The sequence below is a fragment of the Schistocerca serialis genome, chromosome 6, assembly GCF_023864345.2.
Source record: "Schistocerca serialis cubense isolate TAMUIC-IGC-003099 chromosome 6, iqSchSeri2.2, whole genome shotgun sequence".
NCBI classification, from domain to species: Eukaryota; Metazoa; Arthropoda; class Insecta; order Orthoptera; family Acrididae; genus Schistocerca; species Schistocerca serialis.
Genome location: NC_064643.1, coordinates 647,930,329 through 647,952,263, shown reverse-complemented (window position 1 = coordinate 647,952,263; position 21,935 = coordinate 647,930,329). Strand labels below are relative to the sequence as shown.

General features: G+C 43.8%; 1 protein-coding gene and 1 pseudogene across 1 annotated transcript in view; both read left to right on the top strand.

Annotated features, from left to right (window-relative positions):
- Positions 1–21,935, top strand: part of LOC126485089 (piezo-type mechanosensitive ion channel component) — a 699,946-nt gene that overhangs the window by 491,952 nt on the left and 186,059 nt on the right. The window contains exon 33 of the mRNA XM_050108694.1: positions 4,609–4,697. Within this exon, the coding sequence (XP_049964651.1) occupies positions 4,609–4,697 (89 nt within the window). The remainder of the gene's footprint in view (positions 1–4,608; positions 4,698–21,935) is intronic.
- LOC126485631 (U6 spliceosomal RNA) lies at positions 11,312–11,412 on the top strand (annotated as a pseudogene).

Below are 21,935 nucleotides of genomic sequence, written 5' to 3'. Positions count from 1 at the left end.
AACACATATGTTAAAAATGTTTGAGAGACGTGTTACATCATATCTAGAATACCACTCGTATTCAGTAAGAGGACATTTTGTTTCATAATACATGGTGCAGCAGCGTTCATAGCATAATTTGACTTGCGTAGTACAATGACGTACTGCAGGAATGCATGCCAGCTCATGCCACGTTCATGTGCTAATGAGCTGCCATTTCGAGTGTGACAGAGATATGGAGCGGTGTAATGCACAGCATCGCACCTTTTCTGTTGAAAGTTATTTCAAGAACAACGACTCTGTTATTGCTACCCAACACCTATTTCGGCAACATTTCAACTTGGTCATGGGAAAGTTCCAGATGGACGGACCATTGTGAGGTGGGTATGTGCATTTAGAGCAACAGGTTCTGTTTGCAATGGCAAACCGGGAAGAAGTGAAAGAACTATGTGAACACCAGAAGCTGTGAAAAATGTTCGTGCTGCACTATTACCTAGCCCAAAAAGATCTGCTCGTTGTCATGTGCAAACTGTGCATATGTTGGATCACTCATTCACGAGAATATTGCATGAAGATCTCCATTTTCACCCATATAAGCTGCAGATTGTTCAGGAAATTAGGCCTCGTGATTGGGTTTCACATGAAACATTCTGCTTAACCATGCTTGATCTCGTTTGCCAAAATCCACAAATGTTGCACACCATCCTGATGTCAGGTGAAGCTCATTTCAAGTTATGTGGTTCAGTGAATAAACAGAATATGCTTTATTGGAGTGATGTAAACCCACATGAACTGCACATCTAGCCCTTGCACAGTTCTTGTGTCACAGTGTGGTGTGGAGTTGCTTCCTTTGGGATTGTTGGCCATTACTTCTTTGAGGATGACAGCGGTGTGGCTGTAACTGTCACCAATGAATGCTACCAAAAGATGCTGCAAGACTTCGTTCTTCCCCAGTTAGGTATGGTCGATGTGGATGTGGAACAATTATGGTTTCAACAAGATGGAGCAACCTTGCATACAGCCAGAATTTGCATGGATTTCTTGCGACAGACATTTTCCGGTAGAGTAATTTCCTGTTTTGGTGACATTTCTTGGCTGTGGCTGCCTCGCTTACCTGACCTCTCATGTGCAACCTTTTTCCTTTGGGGCTACCTGAAGCAAGAAGTGTTCCAAACATATTGTGCCACCATTCCTGAGTTGAAGGATCGCATGAGAACTGCCATCGGCAATGTCCCAGGGAATACGTTACACTGAGTTATGGAAAGCTTCCAATGCCCCCTAGATGAATGTGTTGTGCAGAGGGGGAATCATTTGACAGGAGTCATATTCAAAAAGTAATCCACACAATGGACAATGACTTACACATTAGTAAATGGCATACTTTTAACTATTAATCGACATAAGAGGTAACAAATAAATTGCAGTTACTGCATGATGGCATGTTTTTAGTATCCTACTATGAACGCTGCCGCACCATGTATGTAATAGTAACACACATCTTTATTTAAAAATTATAAATTAAATGTGAAACATATTACAGCTTTATCATCTTGTACAGTTTCTCCCTACTAGCAGTGTCTGCTTGGAGACTCTGTTGACTTCCCGCCACCTCCCTGTCATTGCTGTGGCCTGGTCTTTTCCTCTTTTCTGAGCTTTCTTCCACTCCTTTTACCCTCTTGTCCTTTGACCTTCCCATTGGTCTCTTGGTTTCCATCATCAATCTTGTGGATCTTCCTTGGCATCCTCTTCTCATCCATTCTTTTCACAAGCCAATACCATTTTAATTTTATTCCATTAATCTTTTGTTGTAGGGGTTTGTCATGTGTTACCTCCCTAACACATTTGCTTTTCACTTTTTCTATTTTTGTTGCACCTATATGACTTCTTGAAAACTTCATTTCACTCTCTTACAATTTACATTTTTCCTGTTTCTTCATGAACCAGTTTTTTGCATTATAAAACAGGATTGGTATGTAATATGTTTGGTATATCAGCGTTGTACTTTCTGGGTGGACTTCTTTGTTTTATATACTGTAATTCTTCTCATAAACCTATAAGCACCCCTCGCACATTCACTTATCCCTTTGTAATTTCTTCCATTTCCATGTATTATTCTCACCAAATCCTTGAAAGTTTAAACCATTTTCAGGGGTTCACCCCTTTCCCTGTCTAAGTGTCACATTAAGTGGTGAAGTGCAGTGGAGAACTGTGTCCCACAACTGCTGTGGTAGCTGTGAGGTCCTACAGGAACATTGAAATGTACCGGAAAATTGAGGCTCTGGTGAAGCTGTTATAACCTGGTAGTGATAGAATTGTGGACTTAAAAAGGTGGAGTAATTTTGACTTTCAGGTATGTTGTATGTATTACTCCTCTCATGAAAAATCCAAGTGTTAGATCTTCTTCCCCTTGTGTGTCATTCACAGTAACTCATTTCCAATGCATTTTAGGCAAAAATATGACAATATCAATTTTAATGGGTGTTAAATTTCTTGCAAAATTCATGTAAAACATGTTGGAAAATTTGGAACAGCCACTGAGATGCATGGCAAACATTTTGTTATGCAGCTAACCCCAGAATCCAACAAGTGATGACACTGTCTGTTATGCCTCATCCCTCAAGAACCCTTCATCGTTTTCATGGGGGTTACTCAACTACAATATCCAAGACTAAACCTTGTCAGAGCAGCTGATTGTGAGATAAACACAAGTTGTGAATTTTTGAAATTCTACTGGATCCATTTTATCTTAGAGAGTCAGTATATTTTGCATTTGTAGGTGAGCCCATTTGGTGAAGTGGAAGTCTCCACCAGCACGAAAATATGGCAAAATTTTCTGAATCGTGTCAGGATGAAGCTGCCAATTTGCAGTCTTTTCTGTTTCAGCAAACTGTTTTATCAGTGTGACCAACTGGAAACACTGAACCCACAGTTTGGCTGTGCTGCTAGTTTACTCTAGTGTTTCCAGTTCCTTGTTAAACTTTGTGCTGGTACTGCAGAAACATGGGTTGTCTTGTGTGGATAGCGTAACACATCTCTCACTTTTGTAAATTTTGTAGTTCATATCAGCACAATCATGAGGGATAATTTAAATAGTATCAAATATTAAGCTGGATAAAACGTGATGAACTAAAAATGTGAGCTCCCAAATGTCAAGGTCAAGCTCAGGCATCACCAGACATAATCTTCTCTAGGCTATTTTAATCTCATGAACTACATGTATATATTGCATACAGAATGGCTTAGAGATGATGATATGGTCAGGAATATTATTTTTGACTTAGGATGGTATTTTCAGATTAGAGTCCACTTTCAATAAAATTGTTAATGCAACATTTCTCAGCATGTGTAGGAAGTAATTGCAAATGTTCTGTATGAATCTTGAAGAAAATCAAATCACTTACAACAATGATTATTATGCATTGCAAACAAAACTGCACTAAACAAAAGCTATAAGGCGAAATCATTGACAAATGTAACTTTTTGCTGTTTGTTAACATTTTTGCTGATTTTCACGGCCTCGTATCTCGGAAGCTATTCAGAATTTTTCAACATGTTGTGCATGAAATTTACAGGAAATTGAATACCCTTTAAAATTGATATTGTGATATTTTTGCTTAAAATGCATTAGAAGCAAGTTATTGAGAAAAAAACTGAAAAAAATGCCATTTCTTGCAGTTTTTTCAAGATGTCGGATAGAACACAATGGGGATAAGATCTAAATCTTGGGTTTTTCCCGAGAGGGGTAATAAATGAAACAATACAGGAAATGAAAATTACCTCACCTTTTGCAACCCAACCCCTTTTTCAGAGCTATCTCTACTGGGATATGATAGGTCCAGCTATCCAGCATAGGAAAAGAAATGAGCTGTCAAAACTACAGATGTAACTGTATACAGCAAACTCTTAAATCACCCTCTAGAAAATAGAATTTGAAAATGGAAATTACTTGATACAAAATAACCTTGGGTTTAAGATGTTTGCTATCGTAAAGTACCGGTGCTTACATGATCAAATCATTGGGTACAATAAATAATGAAAGATGGTGAAAGACTACTCCTGAAGTTCTCTACCATCTCTGTGACATAATTTGATGCAAAGAAAGACTTACAAAAAAGCTATGATACTGCCTGTTGCTTCATGACAGTGCTCCAGATGATTCATCCAGACTTTCTTGGCAAAAAGAGAATTGTAGTTATTTGCCAAGCTCTGTACTTCCTAGACATGATTTGTTGTGACTTGATTTTTGAAGGTCACATTTTGACACCAGAGAAGAGAGAACTCTGAAGTAGCTGTAGAAGTTGTAGGCCTCCTGCATGTTATCTGACTGACTACATCCGTACATAATTTTGTCAGTGTGACCCATAAATATTACATCGTGGGAATTCTATTACACCCAGTGAATCATTCCAGCACAAACACTGTGAAACTGAGACATTTGTGTAACTTTCTAGATATTAGCCCAAAGATCTGTGACACTGTGAATACCTGTCAGCACTTTTTGATGCTCTTTATGTGAGGCAACTCCTTGACTTTTTAGTTTTGAATTTGAAAATGGTTAATCATCAACAGCATATAGAAGTCTGGTGCCTCTTCTAAAGATAGATGAATTTCCTCATTTCTCATTTGCAGGAAGATCCTACTTTTGGCAAAGGAATGCGCACTGGTGCAGGTATGATATGGCAGCCCCTCCCATCAGGTCATGAACGGCAACGACCCAGGTGAAGACGATAAACATAAACTTCCACTTCTGCTATATTTTTCTTTAAAAGACACCATGACAAGCTTGTAGACATGTGTTTGCTTTCTCATGTGTGTGTGTGTGTGTGTGTGTGTGTGTGTGTGTGTGTGTGTGTGTGTGTGTGTGTGTGTTTTGTTTGTTTTTTGTCTGTTTTAGTTGTTGTTTTGTGTAGTATTGTATGTTGAAACTCTACAGCAAGATGCATGCTTTATTTGCGTACATCACCATTAATTTTTGTTATTTTTTAGCATTAGGATATAATGAATGTGAGTAATGGCATATTTTCCACAGACTGTAACTCATTTATGATGATTCTCAGTAGGATTCACATTTTCTAACTGCAAAAGTCATGTTCTGCATTTCAGTCAGATTAGAAATCATTTTGAGAATTACATCACAACAGCTTATGCTCACCATAAGAAGAGATCTGGGGCATGAAGTCCTTTAGACAAGCCTGTACTGTATACACCAAGTACACAGAAAATGAATGAATGGCTGTCCAGTGCAAACTGTCGTTGTCTAGAAATATGGTGGTAGACATCAGTGGAAGTAGAGTGTCAAAACATACAATGTGAATTATAACTGCCATAGGTTTGGCTTATCTTTTAGCATTGGACATTGCTCTTACATTAGTTACTTAGTTTCACATGTAGTGATTATCCGTTAGAAACTACTATCACATTTTTCACTTGGCAGATATGGGAACATACATAATATTATTTTCATCATAAGAAAAATTCATCCAAAGAAAAGAAGGGAAAGCAGAAAGGTGGAAGCACTATATAGAGGGTCTCTACAGGGGAGATGTACTTGAGGGCAATATTATGGAAATGGAAGAGGACGTAGATGAAGATGAAATGGGGGACATGATACTGCGTGAAGAATTTGACAGACCTAAGTTGAAACAAGGCACCAGGAGTAGACAGCATTACATTAGAACTACTGATAGCTGTTGGAGAGACAGCCATGACAAAATTCTCCCACCTTATGAGCAAGATGTATGAGACAGGTGAAATATCCTCAGACTTCAAGAAGAATATAATAATTCCAATCCCAAAAAAAGCGGGAGCTGACTGGTGTGAAAATTACTGACCTATCAGTTTAATAAGTCATGATTGCAAACACTAACACAAATTCTTTACAGACAAATGGAAAAACTGGTAGAAGCCAACCTCGGGGAAGATCAGTTTGGATTCTGTAGAAATGTTGGATCATGCGGGGCAATACTGATCCTATGACTTACATTAGAAGATAGGTTAAGGAGAGGCAAACCTGTGTTTCTAACATTTGTAGACAGAGAGAAAGCTTTTGACAATTTTGATTGGAATACTCTCTTTCAAATTCTGGAGGTGGCAGGGGTCAAATACAGGGAGCAACAGGCTATTTACAATTTGTACAGAAACCTGATGGCAGTTATAAGAGTCAAGAGGCACAAAAGGGAGGCAATGGTTGAGAGGGGAGTGAGACAGGGTTGTAGCCTATCCCTGATGTTATTCAATCTGTGTATTGAGCAAGCAGTAAAGAGACAATAGAGAAACTTGGAGTAGGAATTCAAATCCATGGAGAAGAAATAGAAACTTTGAGGTTAGCCGATGACATTATAACTCTGTCAGAGACAGCAAACTACCTGGAAGTGTAGCTGAACGGAATGGACAGTGTCTTGAAAGGAGGATATAAGATGAACATCAACAAAAGCGAAAAGCAAAATGAGGATAATTGAATGTAGTCAAATTGAATCAGGTGGTGCTGAGGGAATTAGATTAGGAAATGAGGCACTTAAAGTAATAATCAAGTTTTTATATTTGGGAATCAAAATAACTGATGATGGTCGAAGTAGAGAGGATATAAAATGTAGACTGGCTATAGCAAGGAAAGTCTTTCTAAAGAAGAGAAATGTGTTAACATCGAGTATAGGTTTAAGTGTCAGGAAGTCTTTTCTGAAAGTATTTGTATGGAGTGTAGCCATCTATGGAAGTGAAACATGGACGATAAATAGTTTGGACAAGAAGAGAATAGAAGTTTCGAAATGTGGTGCTACAAAAGAATGCTGAAAATTAGATGGGTAGATCATGTAACTAGTGAGGAGGTACTGAATAGAATTAGGGAGAAGAGGAATTTGTGGCACAACTTGACTAGAAGAAGGGATCGGTTGATAGGACACATTCTGAGGCATCAAGGGATCACCAATTTGGTATTGGAGCGAAGCGTGGAGGGTAAAAATCATAGACGGAGACCAAGATATGAATACACTAAGCAGATTCAGAAGGATGTAGGTTGCAGTTGTTATTCAGAGATGAAGAGGCTTTCACAGGATAGAGAAGCATAGAGAGCTGCATCAAACCAGTCTCTGGACTGAAGACCACAACAACAACAACAACAACAAGAAAAATTCATGTGAGAAAATAGTAAAACTGCAGAATTTGCATGGCTTAGTAGTATTCATCTTGATGAGATGACAGTCCAGTGTTGCTAATGGATGCATTAAAATTGTGCATAGCTTTTTGAGCAGTTAGGTCCTTCCTCAGGAAGGAAAAATGGACAGTTGGAGGTGGGGTTTGGAAAGGTGGGGTAGATCTGTCAGATCACAAGTTCATAGGTACCATCATGTTATGCGGATTTAGGGCACGAAATGTGGGTGGAGGAATGTCGGAGAAGCTAGGAGGTCAATCAGGTTGTACATTGATGGGCACTGTACCAGATTAACTGGTTGGTGCAGTTAAAAGGGATTAATCTGTGAAATCATTACAAAATCAATAAAAAATAGGACAAGAGTTGTCAATACAAGTCAGGTCTAAGTAAGCTCTCATCTTGACTCATTATTGAGCATCATTCATGTGTTTGGGATTTGTACCAAATAGGTTTAACAGAACAGAGAGAATGGAGACTAATAGAAGAGCAACATATAATTACTGGTTTGATTAGCTTGGGCAGATTTATCACAGATGTACTCAATGAAGTCAAGTGGGGTTGTTGTGAATAACAGATAGGATTGCTCTTGTATTATTGAGGATCAGTCTTTTGTAATAATGATGAAGGTTATATCAGAAAAATGAGGACCAATGAAGATTTGTAAAGGTGGCTGTCTTACTACTTAGTCAAGAAGTGATAAAGTGTCTGCCCTCAGCCTTTCTCCTCTTTGTGGTGGCCTACAGAGTAAGTGTGTATATGTAGGTGTGTGCTTTCTTGTTACAATACTGTGTGTATTTCATTTTGTTTAATCTCCAGATTTTCTGTACGAGATGGATGCTTTTCACTTTTCCGATTATATAGCCTGAGATTGCACAATACTTCCTATACTGTGTACTTTAATTCCACTATCCTCATCAATCAATAAAATTACCTTTATGTGCCATGTATTAGACAAATTACAGCTGTTATCCACTGGCACACAATTTCATGAACACAAATGTTATCCTTGCTTCTCTTTCATTTCCATTTGATCTGTCTTAGGAAGTAGTTTCCTGTAGCAGACAATTTTTATGCAAATCTCTTTTCATGCTTCACTTTTATTTAATTTTTTAAATGTTTTATTGTTTTAATGGATTACTGCATTTGTTTCATGCTAATTTATTTATAGATTTCTGCCAATGAACTATAAACTGGTCTCGTGTTCAATTTGTCCATTTGGTACAAACTTTAAATTCTTTCCCTGATGCTTAACTAACAGAGCTCAGAGGGAAATAAATAGGGAGGTTTAGAAATTGCTCTCCAGTTAGTTTTAAAGTTTTTCTAACACTTTTACCTTCAATAGCACTTTCTGTGTCTGAAATATGCCAAGGCACATCATCATTCTGTTAAACTGCACATTGCTCTGTTGCTGGTTTTGTGAGCTGGTTGTTTAATGAGAGAAAGGAGTGACCAATAGTAATAGGCCTATTTAAGGACAATGGGGTTCATACTGATATGCAAGTTGATTATCAGCATCTGACATATGAGCAGATTATGAGTAAGAGGGTAGGTCACATTGAGAAAAAAATACGTGTGTTCACTTTTATCTGATGGAAAAAAAGATCTTGTTGTTATATAAGTTTATTGGTACTGTTTTCAGCTGTGCAAGGGATATTGAGATACTCTTTGCTGTTTCTGTGTTAACTGTCACAATTATGAAAGGGCTGTTGAGTGCAGTGCTTGGTAGGAGCTAGGGAATGAGTTTGAAATACATTATATTTGTGTCCTGCTATCACTCTCATTTAATTTAGTTGTAATAAATGCCAAATAGGTAGCATGTTGCATGTATTCATTCATGACTTTGGTTGCTTGCTGTTTCATAGGAAATGTTTATTCACTTGGTAATTGCACATTTGCTTGGAATTAGAATTAAAATTTATTATGTACACTTTTCCCTACTGGGAGGGAGAATGAAAGTCAGAAGCACTGAGAAAAGGGTGAGAGTAAACTCTGTGACACCATAGTAATCCTATTTTTTATGTAAGAGGATGATGTCCTTGGCTGTTGCTGAAGTTTACACACATGAATGTAGAACAAATGAAATATATTTGAAAGGCCTGCTTTTAATTTTTTAATCCTTTGGTAGCAGCAGAAAAGGGTCAAATGTCCATTTTTCACAGGCGAAGGAAAAGTTACTATTATCCAAATGCTGGTTCATAAGAAATTAAAGCTGTATGGAGTGATAATCTTGCTAGTGCATTGTTACTTCAAAATCTTTGTCTGAAAAGGAAAAGGCTACCATTCACCTGTAGTGGACTGATGTGTAGAGCTAGAAACATGTGACAGGAAACAATAATCACACTACAGTGCAAGCATTTACTCTCTTTCTAGTAAAATTACACACACTCCTGTAGCCACAATGAGACTGATAATTGATTATCAATTATTGAAAACAATTGCCTCAGTTGATTCAGGTGGGGAGAGGGTAGTGAGAAAAGGCAGGTCTTATGCCAGGTGTGAACAGGGTGCCGGCTGTTGGCACCACTCTGTGGGAGTGATGCTGATTTCAGGCACCACTTCATAGGGTGAGCTATGGAGTGACGGGCCAGAGGGGCCCAGTCACAGACTTGGGGTTGAGAGAAGTGTGTTATTAGGCTTCATTTTCACACCTTGTTGTTGTCAACATGAGGCAGACAGCCCCACTCCGGCTGGTAATGGCCGACAGGTAGCTAGCTTCTGGCCCGAAGAAGAGGTACGTGCACTGCAGCAATCCAGCGGCCCACGAATTTGTTGAGGCCCTGATGTTAGCGATGCTCTCTTTGTGCTGCGACTGTCTACCACTGTAGAACACCCACAGCCAGTCATCTCAGGCCCAGTTTGTGTCTACTGTGGTGACAAGAGGAAAACAAAACCGACTGCCCCCTGGGTGGAATCTGTCGGTGGCAGGTGTGAATAGAAGGTGAGTGGTGCAGAGACACCAAACCCCGCAGGGTGGAATAAGTGCAGGAGCACCAACCCAGTCTCAAACCCGTGGCTGTAGCTGGCAGTGCCCAGTCATCTCATTTGCTGGCATGGCCCAGGCATTTTTGTGATGCTGCTATACTCTGAATGAATCTGTGTCAAAATTCACAATTAGTTATACAGCTCTGGGGTGCACTTGTTGCACTGTTACCCAGCACCTGGTAACATAGCACATAAAATGTTCTTGCCCTGGTGTGGTGTCACCATCCTGTACGCTCCGGCTATTACCACTGCACAGTGCAGATTTTGCTGAGTGTGAATCGGCTGTCCTATAATCCTTTTGCATACGTATTGCTATAACCTACTTCTCCACAATGTGCTTATGACCAACAGAAATTAACGCAATGCTCCGTGTCAGCTTTCTTACAAATTCCTACAAGTTTCCCTTAAAACTGGATAATGACACTACATTGCCACTCTCCAAAGGAAGACCTGGGGCCTCAGGTCCTGTTCAGGACCTGTACTCCACTGTGACAACTTCTACCATTGATTAACAAAATAACTAGCACACTCCCAAGGTTTTACTAGACTGGAAATTAACTACATTAAATTTTATAGCAGCTTCCTTGCAAATCCTTCAGTACATCTGTCATCCACTGTGTCTGTGTGGTTGCCACATCCTTGCTCCTACATCACTTCCTTCATGTTTCCAGTCCTCCCTAAGCTGTAACAAATTCACTCTCCATCTCTCGCTCAGGAAATAGTCGTCTGGGACCAGGATTACCCTGAAATCAGTTTTCAGAATGACACATTGCCTCAGATAAAAAAAAAGAAGATATACAAAACAAAATATGTCATTATGGTCCTAGGAATTGTGACACTCAAGGTCACGGTTACCCATTGCCTACAATCCTGATACTGGTCAATGTGCTGCATTAGTTGCTTCACAGTGATCCGCCTTTTCTCTGCAGCTATTGTCTGAATCATTGAATGAATTCCAAGCTTCTTGCTCCCGTAAGTTTTTCTTGTTCATAGCAAGTTGCCACCACTATTACATTGTTGTTCACAGAGTATTTGCAATGGAGACCTGCTTGCTAGAAGTACGGCTTCGGTTCCATCAACTCCTTTTGACATGGGCGACCCTCTGCCTTGTCCCTGAACAATAGCATGGCACATGTGTTTCTTCCCATCTGGATCTATGTGAGTAGGACATGTGGTGACCCATCCCACTTTGGCATTGTTGTAGTACTCGCTTCGGTAGTACATATACTAAAATTGGAACGATACAGAGAAAATTAGCACGGCTCCTGCACAAGGATGACACGTGTGACATTGTTGTAACTTTCCCTCGCTCATTACTGTATGCTGATCCCTGTCTTCCACTATCATTAACATACCATCCTCTGTCATCTGCACAAATTTGGATAGAATGGACCGTGTAAAACCTAAACAGTGTGTGTTTGTCCACCGCCATTACCTTCACTGACATGTACAACTGCGCACTATCCATCTTTGCTTCCAGAGTTGCTTCATGGTGGTAGACAGGCAGGTTCCGACTGCTAGGCACTGCTACTATCTGTAGTTCGAGTGTTAATTCTTTCCCTTCAGATACTGCTCAGGTAACGATAGGACTGGACCCAATTGCCCATGTAGTGCCCAATGAATGGCTTCCTGCAAGTTCGTTAACTCCACTCTTGGTTCTCAGATACTATCGTCTGATGACTGCAACAATCTTGTTAGCATTATTCTTACATCCAGTACTGTCATCCGTGCTTGAACTACCTTAAATCCCAGTTTAGAATGCTAGCTCATGCTCTTGTATAATTTATTACTGCCTAGTTAGTTGTCAAGCATGCGTGTATTGTTTGGCATGCTACTCTCCAAACTTACAATCCATGTGGAGTGCCAATCTACAACTTCTTCTCTTCTGCCTATTCTGCTGTCCAGTTCAGGTCATATGCTGTCCCAAATATTGTCTTGAATATCCTTCCTCCCGCATCTATTCATCCTCTTGTTCTCCTCTGTAATTCGTGTGGTGCCTCTCCTACTACTTCTTACACCTGCTCCTTTAACTGGGCATACACTATGAGCAACTTCTTGTGTTCCTGTGAAAGCTCCCTTAGTACTCCATCACTGCTTGCTAACTGTTGCAGACCTGAAAATACCTCTTCCAACCTCTTTATTTTGTTCCTTAGTTCCCATACATTAAGTGCCAAACTTGACATCCACTTGTGAACAGACAATGCCAAATCCTGCTGCCTGGAAAACAAAAGTCCTCCAGCCAGGCAGTGATCTTGCAGTGCCCCTATTCTGTCCCAGGAGAAGAGGTGCGACACCACCAAAACTGGCATTATTCTTTTTCAGCCCTTGCTGAATGGCAACCCGAAGAAAGTATCCATTACCCTCTTTCGTCCTCCCAGAAATCTGCTGTCTCCGATCAGCATCTCTCACACAATAGAGATAACCTTTACCCTAACATATACATATGATCCTACTCCCAATTATGTTAAGAATCTACACAAAAATGCAAGGATCATAAAAAAACGTAAAATGCATTGAGTACCTCCTGGCCTTAATGAATAAGGCATGTGAGGTACCTGTTCTTGCTCCTGTTGCTGACTCCTCTGCTCCTTTTTATGCTCTTTTCTTTGTTACTACCAGTATTCCCCCTGCGATTGACTCTAGCACACTTTTGAACAGTTGTAAATGTCCAACATGTACAATCATTGACCTTGTTGGTAATTGTAGCTTCACATTCACAGGTGATATGGTTTCAGTCACTTGGGATGGGACCCGGTACTTTGTTACAATCTTCTTTTGCTTCCCTTTTAGAATATATGGACTTGACAACATCACTTGTGGTTCCACCTTGTATTGAGGTAAAGTTTTACTGTCTCCTCATGTCTTTCAAAGGCCCAGGTGTTCGTTTGTTGGACCCTCTTCCAAACTTCTCTCACAGTTCTTGAAAACTCTTGGACTGGCTCTTCATTCCTGCTTCTTTTCTGTTTAATCATACTGTTGGCACTGGCACCTTTTCACCACATACCACCTCAAATGGTGAAAATCTTGTGCTGGTTTATACTTTTGAATTATATGCACTTACCATAAAAGGCAAATACATATGTATCTCTATCTGTATGGTGGGAGTTAACATAATAATTAATCATCCTCCCAATCATCTGATGAACTGTCCTGTCGTATGATCTGGCTGAGTATGAAGTGGACTAGTTATTAATTTTTTCATTCCCAACAACTGACACAACTCCTTCATTGTGTCTGACATGAAGTTTGTCCCTTGATCGTTATTGTAGTCTCTGGCACCCCAAACCTCAACATCTGTCTGTTCACCAATGCTTGTGCATCGATACAATGAGAAAAATAATCTGCTATAGTCAGCATGAAACGATTCTCTGCTGGATTTTGGTCAAACAGTCATAACACATTCACCCCAATAAACTGAAACATTTCCATCACTTCCTACAATCTCTGCTACACTATGTATTTTTGACTCAAATCTGCTTGTTGCACACAGTTCTTGGCATACTGATTGACATCACTTTTTCTTCCTTTCCTCCAGTACTTTTCTGCCATCCTCTGATTTGCTGCTCTGCACCCTCCATGGCCATCCAAAATGTGATCATGTATTTCTCTCATCACCTCTTCCCTTAGCTTCACTGGTACAACCACTCACTATCCTAATCTCATCGCCTTGCATAATAACCTGTCACAAGCGCTGAACAGCTGCTGCTTACTGTACTGCTTACATACGCCATCAGTTCTCTGTGCTGCTTGCTGCTCACCAAGGTCCTGACCTAGTGCTTGTATCACTGCCATCTTTCCACTTAGTGTGTCCACATTTCTGTGTTTCTTCTCTGGTCTGTGTATTACTTCATGCTCAAATCCACTGAGTATTAATGTCCATCTCGTCAGTCTGCTTGACAGGTGTTCAAACCTAATAAGCACCTCATAGCAGCATGGCCAGCCACTACTTCAGGCTTCCTTCTGTACAGGCAACACTGGAAAATGTTACTCCATACACCTGGCTAAGCATCTCTCCCTCTGTGGTAGAATAATTCCTCTCAGCCCCATTCAACTGTCTCAGCACAAAAGCAATAGAATATTCTTCTCCACTGACAACTTTATTCAAAATGCACCTGAGAGCATAGTTTGACACATCACATGATAATATAAATATAAATCTGGGAATACTGACATTGGACTTGATGTCAATACTGCCTTTAACTCGTCAAATGCTTTCTGACACTCCTCAGACAACTCACTTTTCCGTATTAAGCGGCCACACTAAATCCATGAATCCTTCCACAAATTTTCTATAGTACTTCTTGAGAATCGTGAAGAGCTGTAGCTATTCAGCTGTCCCTGGTACTTAAAAATCTCATATCAACTACACTACTGGCCATTAAAATTGCTACACCACGAAGATAACGTGCCACAGACGCGAAATTTAACCGACAGGAAGAAGATGCTGTCATACACAAATGATTAGCTTTTCAGAGCATTCACACAAGGTTGGCACCAGTGGCGACACCTACAACATGCTGAGATGAGGAAAGTTTCCAGCCAATTTCTCATATACAAACAGCAGTTGACGGGTGTTGCCTTGTGAAATGTTGTTGAGATGCCTCGTGTAAGGAGGAGAAATGCGTACCATCACGTTTCCACCTTTGACAAAGGTTGGATTGTAGCCTATTTCAATTGTGGTTTATCATATCGTGACATTGCTGCTTGTGTTGGTCGAGATCCAATGACTGTTAGCAGAATATGGTATCGATGGGTTCAGGAGGGTAATATGGAATGCCGTGCTGGATCCCAACGGCCTCGTATCACTATCAGTCGAGATGACAGGCATCTTATCTGCATGGCTGTGACGGATCGTGCAGCCACGTTTTGATCCCTGAGTCAACAGATGGGGACATTTGCAAGACAACAACCATCTGCACGAACAGTTCGACGACATTTGCAGCAGCATGGACTATCAGCTCAGAGACCATGGCTGTGGTTACCCTTGACACTGCATCACAGACAGGAGGGCCTATGACGGTGTGCTCAATGACGAACCTGGGTGCACAAATGGCAAAACGTCATTTTTTCAGATGAATCCAGGTTCTGTTTACAGCATCATGATGGTCGCATCCGTGTTTGGCAACATCGCAGTGAATGCACACTGGAAGCATGTATTCATCATCGCCATACTGGCGTATCATCCGGTGTGATGGTGTGGGGTGCCATTGGTTGCACGTCTCAGTCACCTCTTGTTCGCATTGACGGCACTTTGAACAATGGTCGTTACATTTCAGATGTGTTACGACCCGTGGCTCTACCCTTCATTTGATCCCTGCAAAACCCTACAGTTCAGCAGGATAATGCACAACCGCATGTTGCAGGTCCTGTTCGGGCCTTTCTGGATACAGAAAATGTTCAACTGCTGCCCTGGCCAGCACATTCTCCAGATCTATCACTAATTGAAAATGTCTGGTCAATGATGGCCTAGCAACTGGCTCATCACAATATGCCAGTCACTACTCTTGATGAACTGTGGTATTGTGTTGAAGCTGCATGGCCAGCTGTATCTGTACACACCATCCAAGCTCTGTTTGACTCAATGCCCAGGTGTATCAAGGCTGTTATTACGGCCAGAGGTGATTGTTGTGGGTACTGATTTGTCAGGATCTAAGCACCCAAATTTGCTTGAAAATGTAATCACATGTCAGTTCTAGTGTAATATATTTGTCCAATGAATACCAGTTTATCATCTGCATTTCTTCTTGGTGTAGCAATTTTAATGGCCAGTAGTGTACATCAATTTCGGATTAGTCCTCACACCATCCTTACCAAGTACAGGAGCAAAGTAATTTATTTCTTCCAATGCAAAATGACACTTCTCAGTACTCAGTATTAAAAGTGCAGCCCTTAACCTCTCAAGAACTTCTGCAGTTGCTGCCTATGTTCTTGCATATCTCTTAAAAAAACAATTATGTCATTGAAATACTGTAAACATTGACAAGGCGGTGCCCAGTCGGCTTGTTGACTACTGTGGTCATGATGTCATGGTGGTGCTACTGGATCCCAAATGAATCTGCCTTAAAATGGTTATTGCCCTGGTGTGGTAATAACACCTGCCTCTTAGCTATTACCACTGTGTGGTGCAGGTTTCAGTGAGTACAGCTAGCCCGTCTTGCAATCCTTTTGTTGCATACATGTTGCTATAACTGATACGTTGTCACATTGCACTTATGAGCCAGCAATAGCTAACGCATTGCTCCATGGTAGCTTTGTTACAAATTCCCACAAGTTTCAGATAAAACTGGGTAGCAACACTACAGGTGCCCCACTGCTGCACAAGACAAAGGTTTACAAAGGGTAGAGTGAAAAGAGGTACAAGAAAAGGGAGAGAGGCTGATAAAGGTGAGGAAAGTCGAGATGTAGAGGGAGACAGGGAGGGGATAAGGAGAAAGGGGTTGGGGTGAGAATGGAGAGGAGGAGGAGGGGGGGGGGGGGAGAGAGAGAGAGAGAGAGAGAGAGAGAGAGAGAGAGAGAGAGAGAGCGAGAGAGAGAGAGATAGTGTGCTTGTACATTGGGTGGGGGGAGGGGGGGTGGCGAGCGGTAGGAGAAGGCTGTACATGATATGAACAGGGAAGAAGTGGTCAAGGCAAAAGGGAAAAAACGCAGTGAGGCAGTGGGAAACAAGTAAGTGGAGGTTTAGGTCAGGGTATGCTGAAGACACACTGCCCACCTGCATAATTCGGAGAAACTCGCCCAGGGATAGAGGATCCAAATGGCACACATTGTGAAGCAGCTGTTGAAGTCATTTATGTTGTGGTGTGCAGCTTGTTCAGCAACTGGATGGTCAAGATACAGTGTGTCATAGCTGGCAGTGGCCATTCATGAGAGTAGACAGTTGGTTAATATTCCCACGTGGAATGCTGCACAGTAATTGCAGCATAGCGGGTACGTAACGTGGCCGCTTTTGCACATAGCCTCAGCTTCTCTGGGTAGGAAATGTAATAGAGGATGATGGATGGGTGTGGGGGACAGGCCTTGCACCTAGGGCAGTCAAAAAGGAATGACCCATGGGGTGCAGAAATGGGTGTAGGATTGGAATAGGGATGGAGAAGGGTATTCTATAGGTTGGGTAGTCAGCAGGACACTACTTTGGGTGATGTGGGTAGGATTTTGGATAGGACGTCCTTCATTTCAGGGCATGGCACAAGATAGTTGAAGCCCTTTTGATGGAAGTGGTTGAGTTTTTCTAGGGGAGAGTGAACTGGGTGATCAGAGGAGCGCTGGTCAGTGCCTGTTTAACAGGTTTAGTAGTGTCAGAGAAGCAGATGCCATGGGAGATTTGTTCATGTATGAGCTGGGCAGGATATTGTTAGTCAGTAAATGCTCTGGTAATGTTATCACCACATTTCAATTACTCTTGCTGTCCAAGAAGATGCGACATTCTCAGATGGCAACGCTGTAAGGAATAGTTGTTTCGATGAGGAATGGGTAACCGTTGTCAGAGTGGAGGTGCTGTTGGTGGCTGGTGCACGTGTTACAGCAGATGCATTTATGAAGTGATCTTAGAGGTGGAGGTAGACATCTATGAAGGTAGCTAATTGAGTTGAAAAATAACATTAGGTCATGGAACACAACCTTTCCCAATTTCCTCCTGATACCAAAACCACCACCTCTTTCCTAATCCTCATAGTCAACTACATCCTGACTCACAATTATTTCACTTTAAAAGGCCAGATCTATAAACAAATTTGTGATAAGTACTGCCATAAGAACTCGTCTGGCATCATCCCATGCAAATTTATTTTTGGGCCATCTGGAGAAATTCTTCCCATCCAGTAGACTCCTAAAACCCCTTGTTTGGTTGAGATTGATTTATGACATTTTCGGGATCTGAAATTAATGCAGGAACAGCCTGTGCTCTAACTCCATTACCTCAGTATCTTTTCTCATATCGACTTCACCTGGACCTTCTGAACTCAACAAGCCACCTTTCTGTATGTAAATCTCAGACTGTCAAATGGATCCATAAATACAACTGTTCATATGTAGTGCACCAACTGCCAATGGTACCACCACTTTGACAGCTGTCATCTGTTCCATGTCGAAAAGTCGCTTCCTTACAGCCCTACCACCTGTGGATGCTGCATCTGCATTGGAGGGCAGGAGTTGTCAAAATACATCAGTTACATTACCAGAACTTTTACTGAAGACAGTATACTATCCATCTTATCAATAGGCAAATCTCCCGTGCCATCTGCTCTTCTGACACCAGTAAACATGTTAACACTCCACCAACCAGTACCTCTCTGATCAACCGGTATCAGCCTGGTCTTGAAAAGTTCAACTACATCATCTACTGGGGCTTCAGCTACCTCTATCATGCCCTGAGATGAAGGATATTCTACCCAAAATCATATTGACATCACCCAAGTGGTGTCCCTCCACCCACTCAATATCCCTATTCCATCCTGTTACCAATCCTTCGCCATAATGGGTCACTGTTTTGTAGTCAGCCCAAGTGCACAAGCTGCCCCCATACACCTGTCCACTACCTCCTACCACAATTGCAGGCATTTTCTACTCAGTAAAAGACAGGGCCAAGTGTGAAAACAGTCATGTTATATATCAGCTATGCTGCAATTATTGTACGGGTATGATAAGTAACCAACTGTTTACCTGCATGAATGACTACAACCAAATTATGGCGAACCACAAACTCGACCATTCAATTGCCGAACATGCTGCACAGGACATCCCAAATGACTTCAACAGCTGCATGACTTTGCAAACCATTTGGATAATCCCATCCTCCACAGGTTTCTCTTAACTACTCAGGTTGGGATTTTCTCTAGCATATCCTGCACTCTCTCAATCCCCCTGACCTAAACCTTCACCAACCTATTCCCACTGGCCTACCATATCTTTTCCTTCTCTCTTCTGTCTACACATCATCTTCCCTGTCCAGATTGTGTCCGCATTCTCCCACCACTCCCTCTCCTCCCCCAAGGAGACATTCTCCCCCCCTCCCTCTCTGCCTCTCCTCCCCCCTCCCCCTCCACCCTCCCCCCTCTCTTCCTCTCACCTATCTGCCTCCCCCACTCACTGCTTCTCCCCCTTCTCTGCCTCTCCCTCTCTGCCTCTCCCTCTCTGCCTCTCCCTCTCTGCCTCTCCCTCTCTGCCTCTCCCTCTCTGCCCCTCCCTCTCTGCCCCTCCCTCTCTGCCCCTCCCTCTCTGCCCCTCCCTCTCTGCCCCTCCCTCGTCTGGCCCCTCCCTCTCTGCCCCTCCCTCTCTGCCCCTCCCTCTCTGCCCCCTCCCTCTCTGCCCCTCCCTCTCTGCCCCTCCCTCTCTGCCCCTCCCTCTTCTGCCGCCTCCTCTCTGCCCCTCCTCTCTGCCCCTCCCTCTCTGCCCCTCCCTCTCTGCCCCTCCCTCTCTGCCTCCTCTGCCCTCCCTCTGCCCCTCCCTCTCCTCTCCCTCTCCCTCCCTCTCCTCCCTCTCCCCCACTCCTCCTCTAGCCCCTCTCCCCCTCTCACGCTCTCCCCCCTCACGCTCTCCCCCCCTCACGCTCTCCCCCTCTCACGCTCTCCCCCTCTCACGCTCTCCCCCTCTCACGCTCTCCCCTCTCACGCTCTCCCCCCTCTCACGCTCTCCCCCCTCTCACGCTCTCCCCCTCTCACGCTCTCCTCCCTCTCACGCTCTCCCCCCTCTCACGCTCTCCCCCTCTCACGGCTCTCCCCTCTCACGCTCTCCCCCTCTCACAGCTCTCGCCGCTCTCCCCCTCCCCCCACCTCTCCCTCCTCCCCACCCTCCCTCTCCCTCTCTGCCTCTCCCTCTCTGCCTCTCCCTCTCTGCCTCTCCCTCTCTGCCTCTCCCTCTCTGCCTCTCCCTCTCTGCCTCTCCCTCTCTGCCTCTCCCTCTCTGCCTCTCCCTCTCTGCCTCTCCCTCTCTGGCCTCTCCCTCTCTTGCCTCTCCCTCTCTGCCTCTCCCTCTCTGCCTCTCCCTCTCTGCCTCTGCCCTCTCTGCCTCTCCCTCTCTGCCTCTCCCTCTCTGCCTCTCCCTCTCTGCCTCTCCATCTCCCTCTCTCCCTCTTCCGCCTCTCCCTCTCCGCCTCTCCCTCTCCGCCTCTCCCTCTCCGCCTCTCCCTCTCCGCCTCTCCCTCGCCGCCTCTCCCTCTCCGCCTCTCCCTCTCCGCCTCTCCCTCTCCGCCTCTCCCTCTCGCCTCTCCCTCGTCCGCTCTCTCCTCTCGCCTCTCCCTCGTCCCTCTCTGCCTCTCGCCTCTCCCTCTCTGCCTCTCCCTCTCCCTCTTTCCTCTCCTCTCTCCCTCTCTGCCTCTCCTCTCCCTCTCCCTCTCTGCCTCTCCCTCTCCCTCTCTGCCTCTCCCTCTCCCTCTCCCTCGTCTGCCTCTCCCTCTCCCTCTCCCGCCTCTCCCTCTCCCTCTCCGCCTCTCCCTCTCCCTCTCCGCCTCTCCCTCTCCCTCTCTGCCTCTCCTCTCCTCCTCTCTGCCTCTCCCTCTCCCTCTCTGCCTCTCCTCTCCCTCTCTGCCTCTCTTCCCTCTCCTCTCTGCCTCTCTCCCTCTCTCTGCCTCTCTCCCTTCTCTCTGCCTCTCTCCCTCTCTCTGCCTCTCTCCCTCTCTCTGCCTCTGCCTCTCCCTCTCCTCTCTCTGCCTCTCCCTCTCTCTGCCTCTGCCTCTGCCTCTCCCTCTCTCTGCCTCTGCCTCTGCCTCTCCCTCTCTCTGCCTCTGCCTCTCTCTCCCTCCTCCCTCTCTCTGCCTCTGCCTCTCTCTCTCCCCCTCCCTCTCTGTGCCTCTGCTCTCTCATCCCCCCCTCCCTGTGCCTCTGCCTCTCTCTCCCCCCTCCCCTCCTCTCTGGCCTCTGCCTCTCCTCTCCCCCCTCCCTCTCTCTGCCTCTGCCTCTCTCTCCCCCTCCCTCTCTCTGCCTCTGCCTCTCTCTCCCCCGTCCTCTCTCTGCCTCTGCCTCTCTCTCCTCCCCACTCTCTCTGCTGCCTCTGCCTCTCTCTCCCCCCCTCCTCTCTCTCTGCCTCTCGCCTCTCTCTCCCCCTCTCCCTCTCTGCCTCTCGCCTCCTCTGCGCCTCTCCCTCCTCTGCCTCTCGCCTCTCTCCCCTCTCCCTCTCTGCCGCTCTGCCTTTCCTTCTCTCCCCTCTCTGCCTCTCCCTCTCTCCCCTGTCCTCCCCTCTCTGCCTCTCCCTCTCCCCTCTCCCACCCTTCCTACTACATCTACATCGATGCTCTGCAAGCCACCGTGCAATGCCTGGTGAAGGGTACCCTATAGCACTGCTTGTCATTTTCCCCTCCTATTCCACTCGCAAATAGAGTGAGAGAAAAATGACTGTCTGTACACCTCCGTATGAATCGTAATTTCTAGTATTGTGTCCTCATCATCCTTGAATGCCACGCATGTTGGTGGCAGTACAATCATGCAACAGTCAGCTTCAAATGTCGATTCTCTAAATTTTCTCGATAGTGTTTCTCGAAAAAATATGTTGCCTTCACTCCAGAGATCTTCCATTTGAGTTCCTGAAGCATTTCTATAACATTTACGTGTTGTTTGAATCTACTGCTAACAAATCTAGCAGCCTGCCTCTGATTGGTTCAATGTTTTCCTTCGAGTTTGACCTGATACAGACCTCAAGAGTAGGTTGCACTAGCGTCCTATATGTGGTCTCCTGTTACAGGTAGAACCACTCTTCCTAAAATTCTCACAATAAACCAAATTTGACCATTTGCCATCAGTATCACAGTTTCCACATGCTCGTTCCACCTCAATACTGTGTTGCGATGGTTATGGCCAGATATTTAAACAAATTGATTGGTGTCAAGCAGGACACTAAA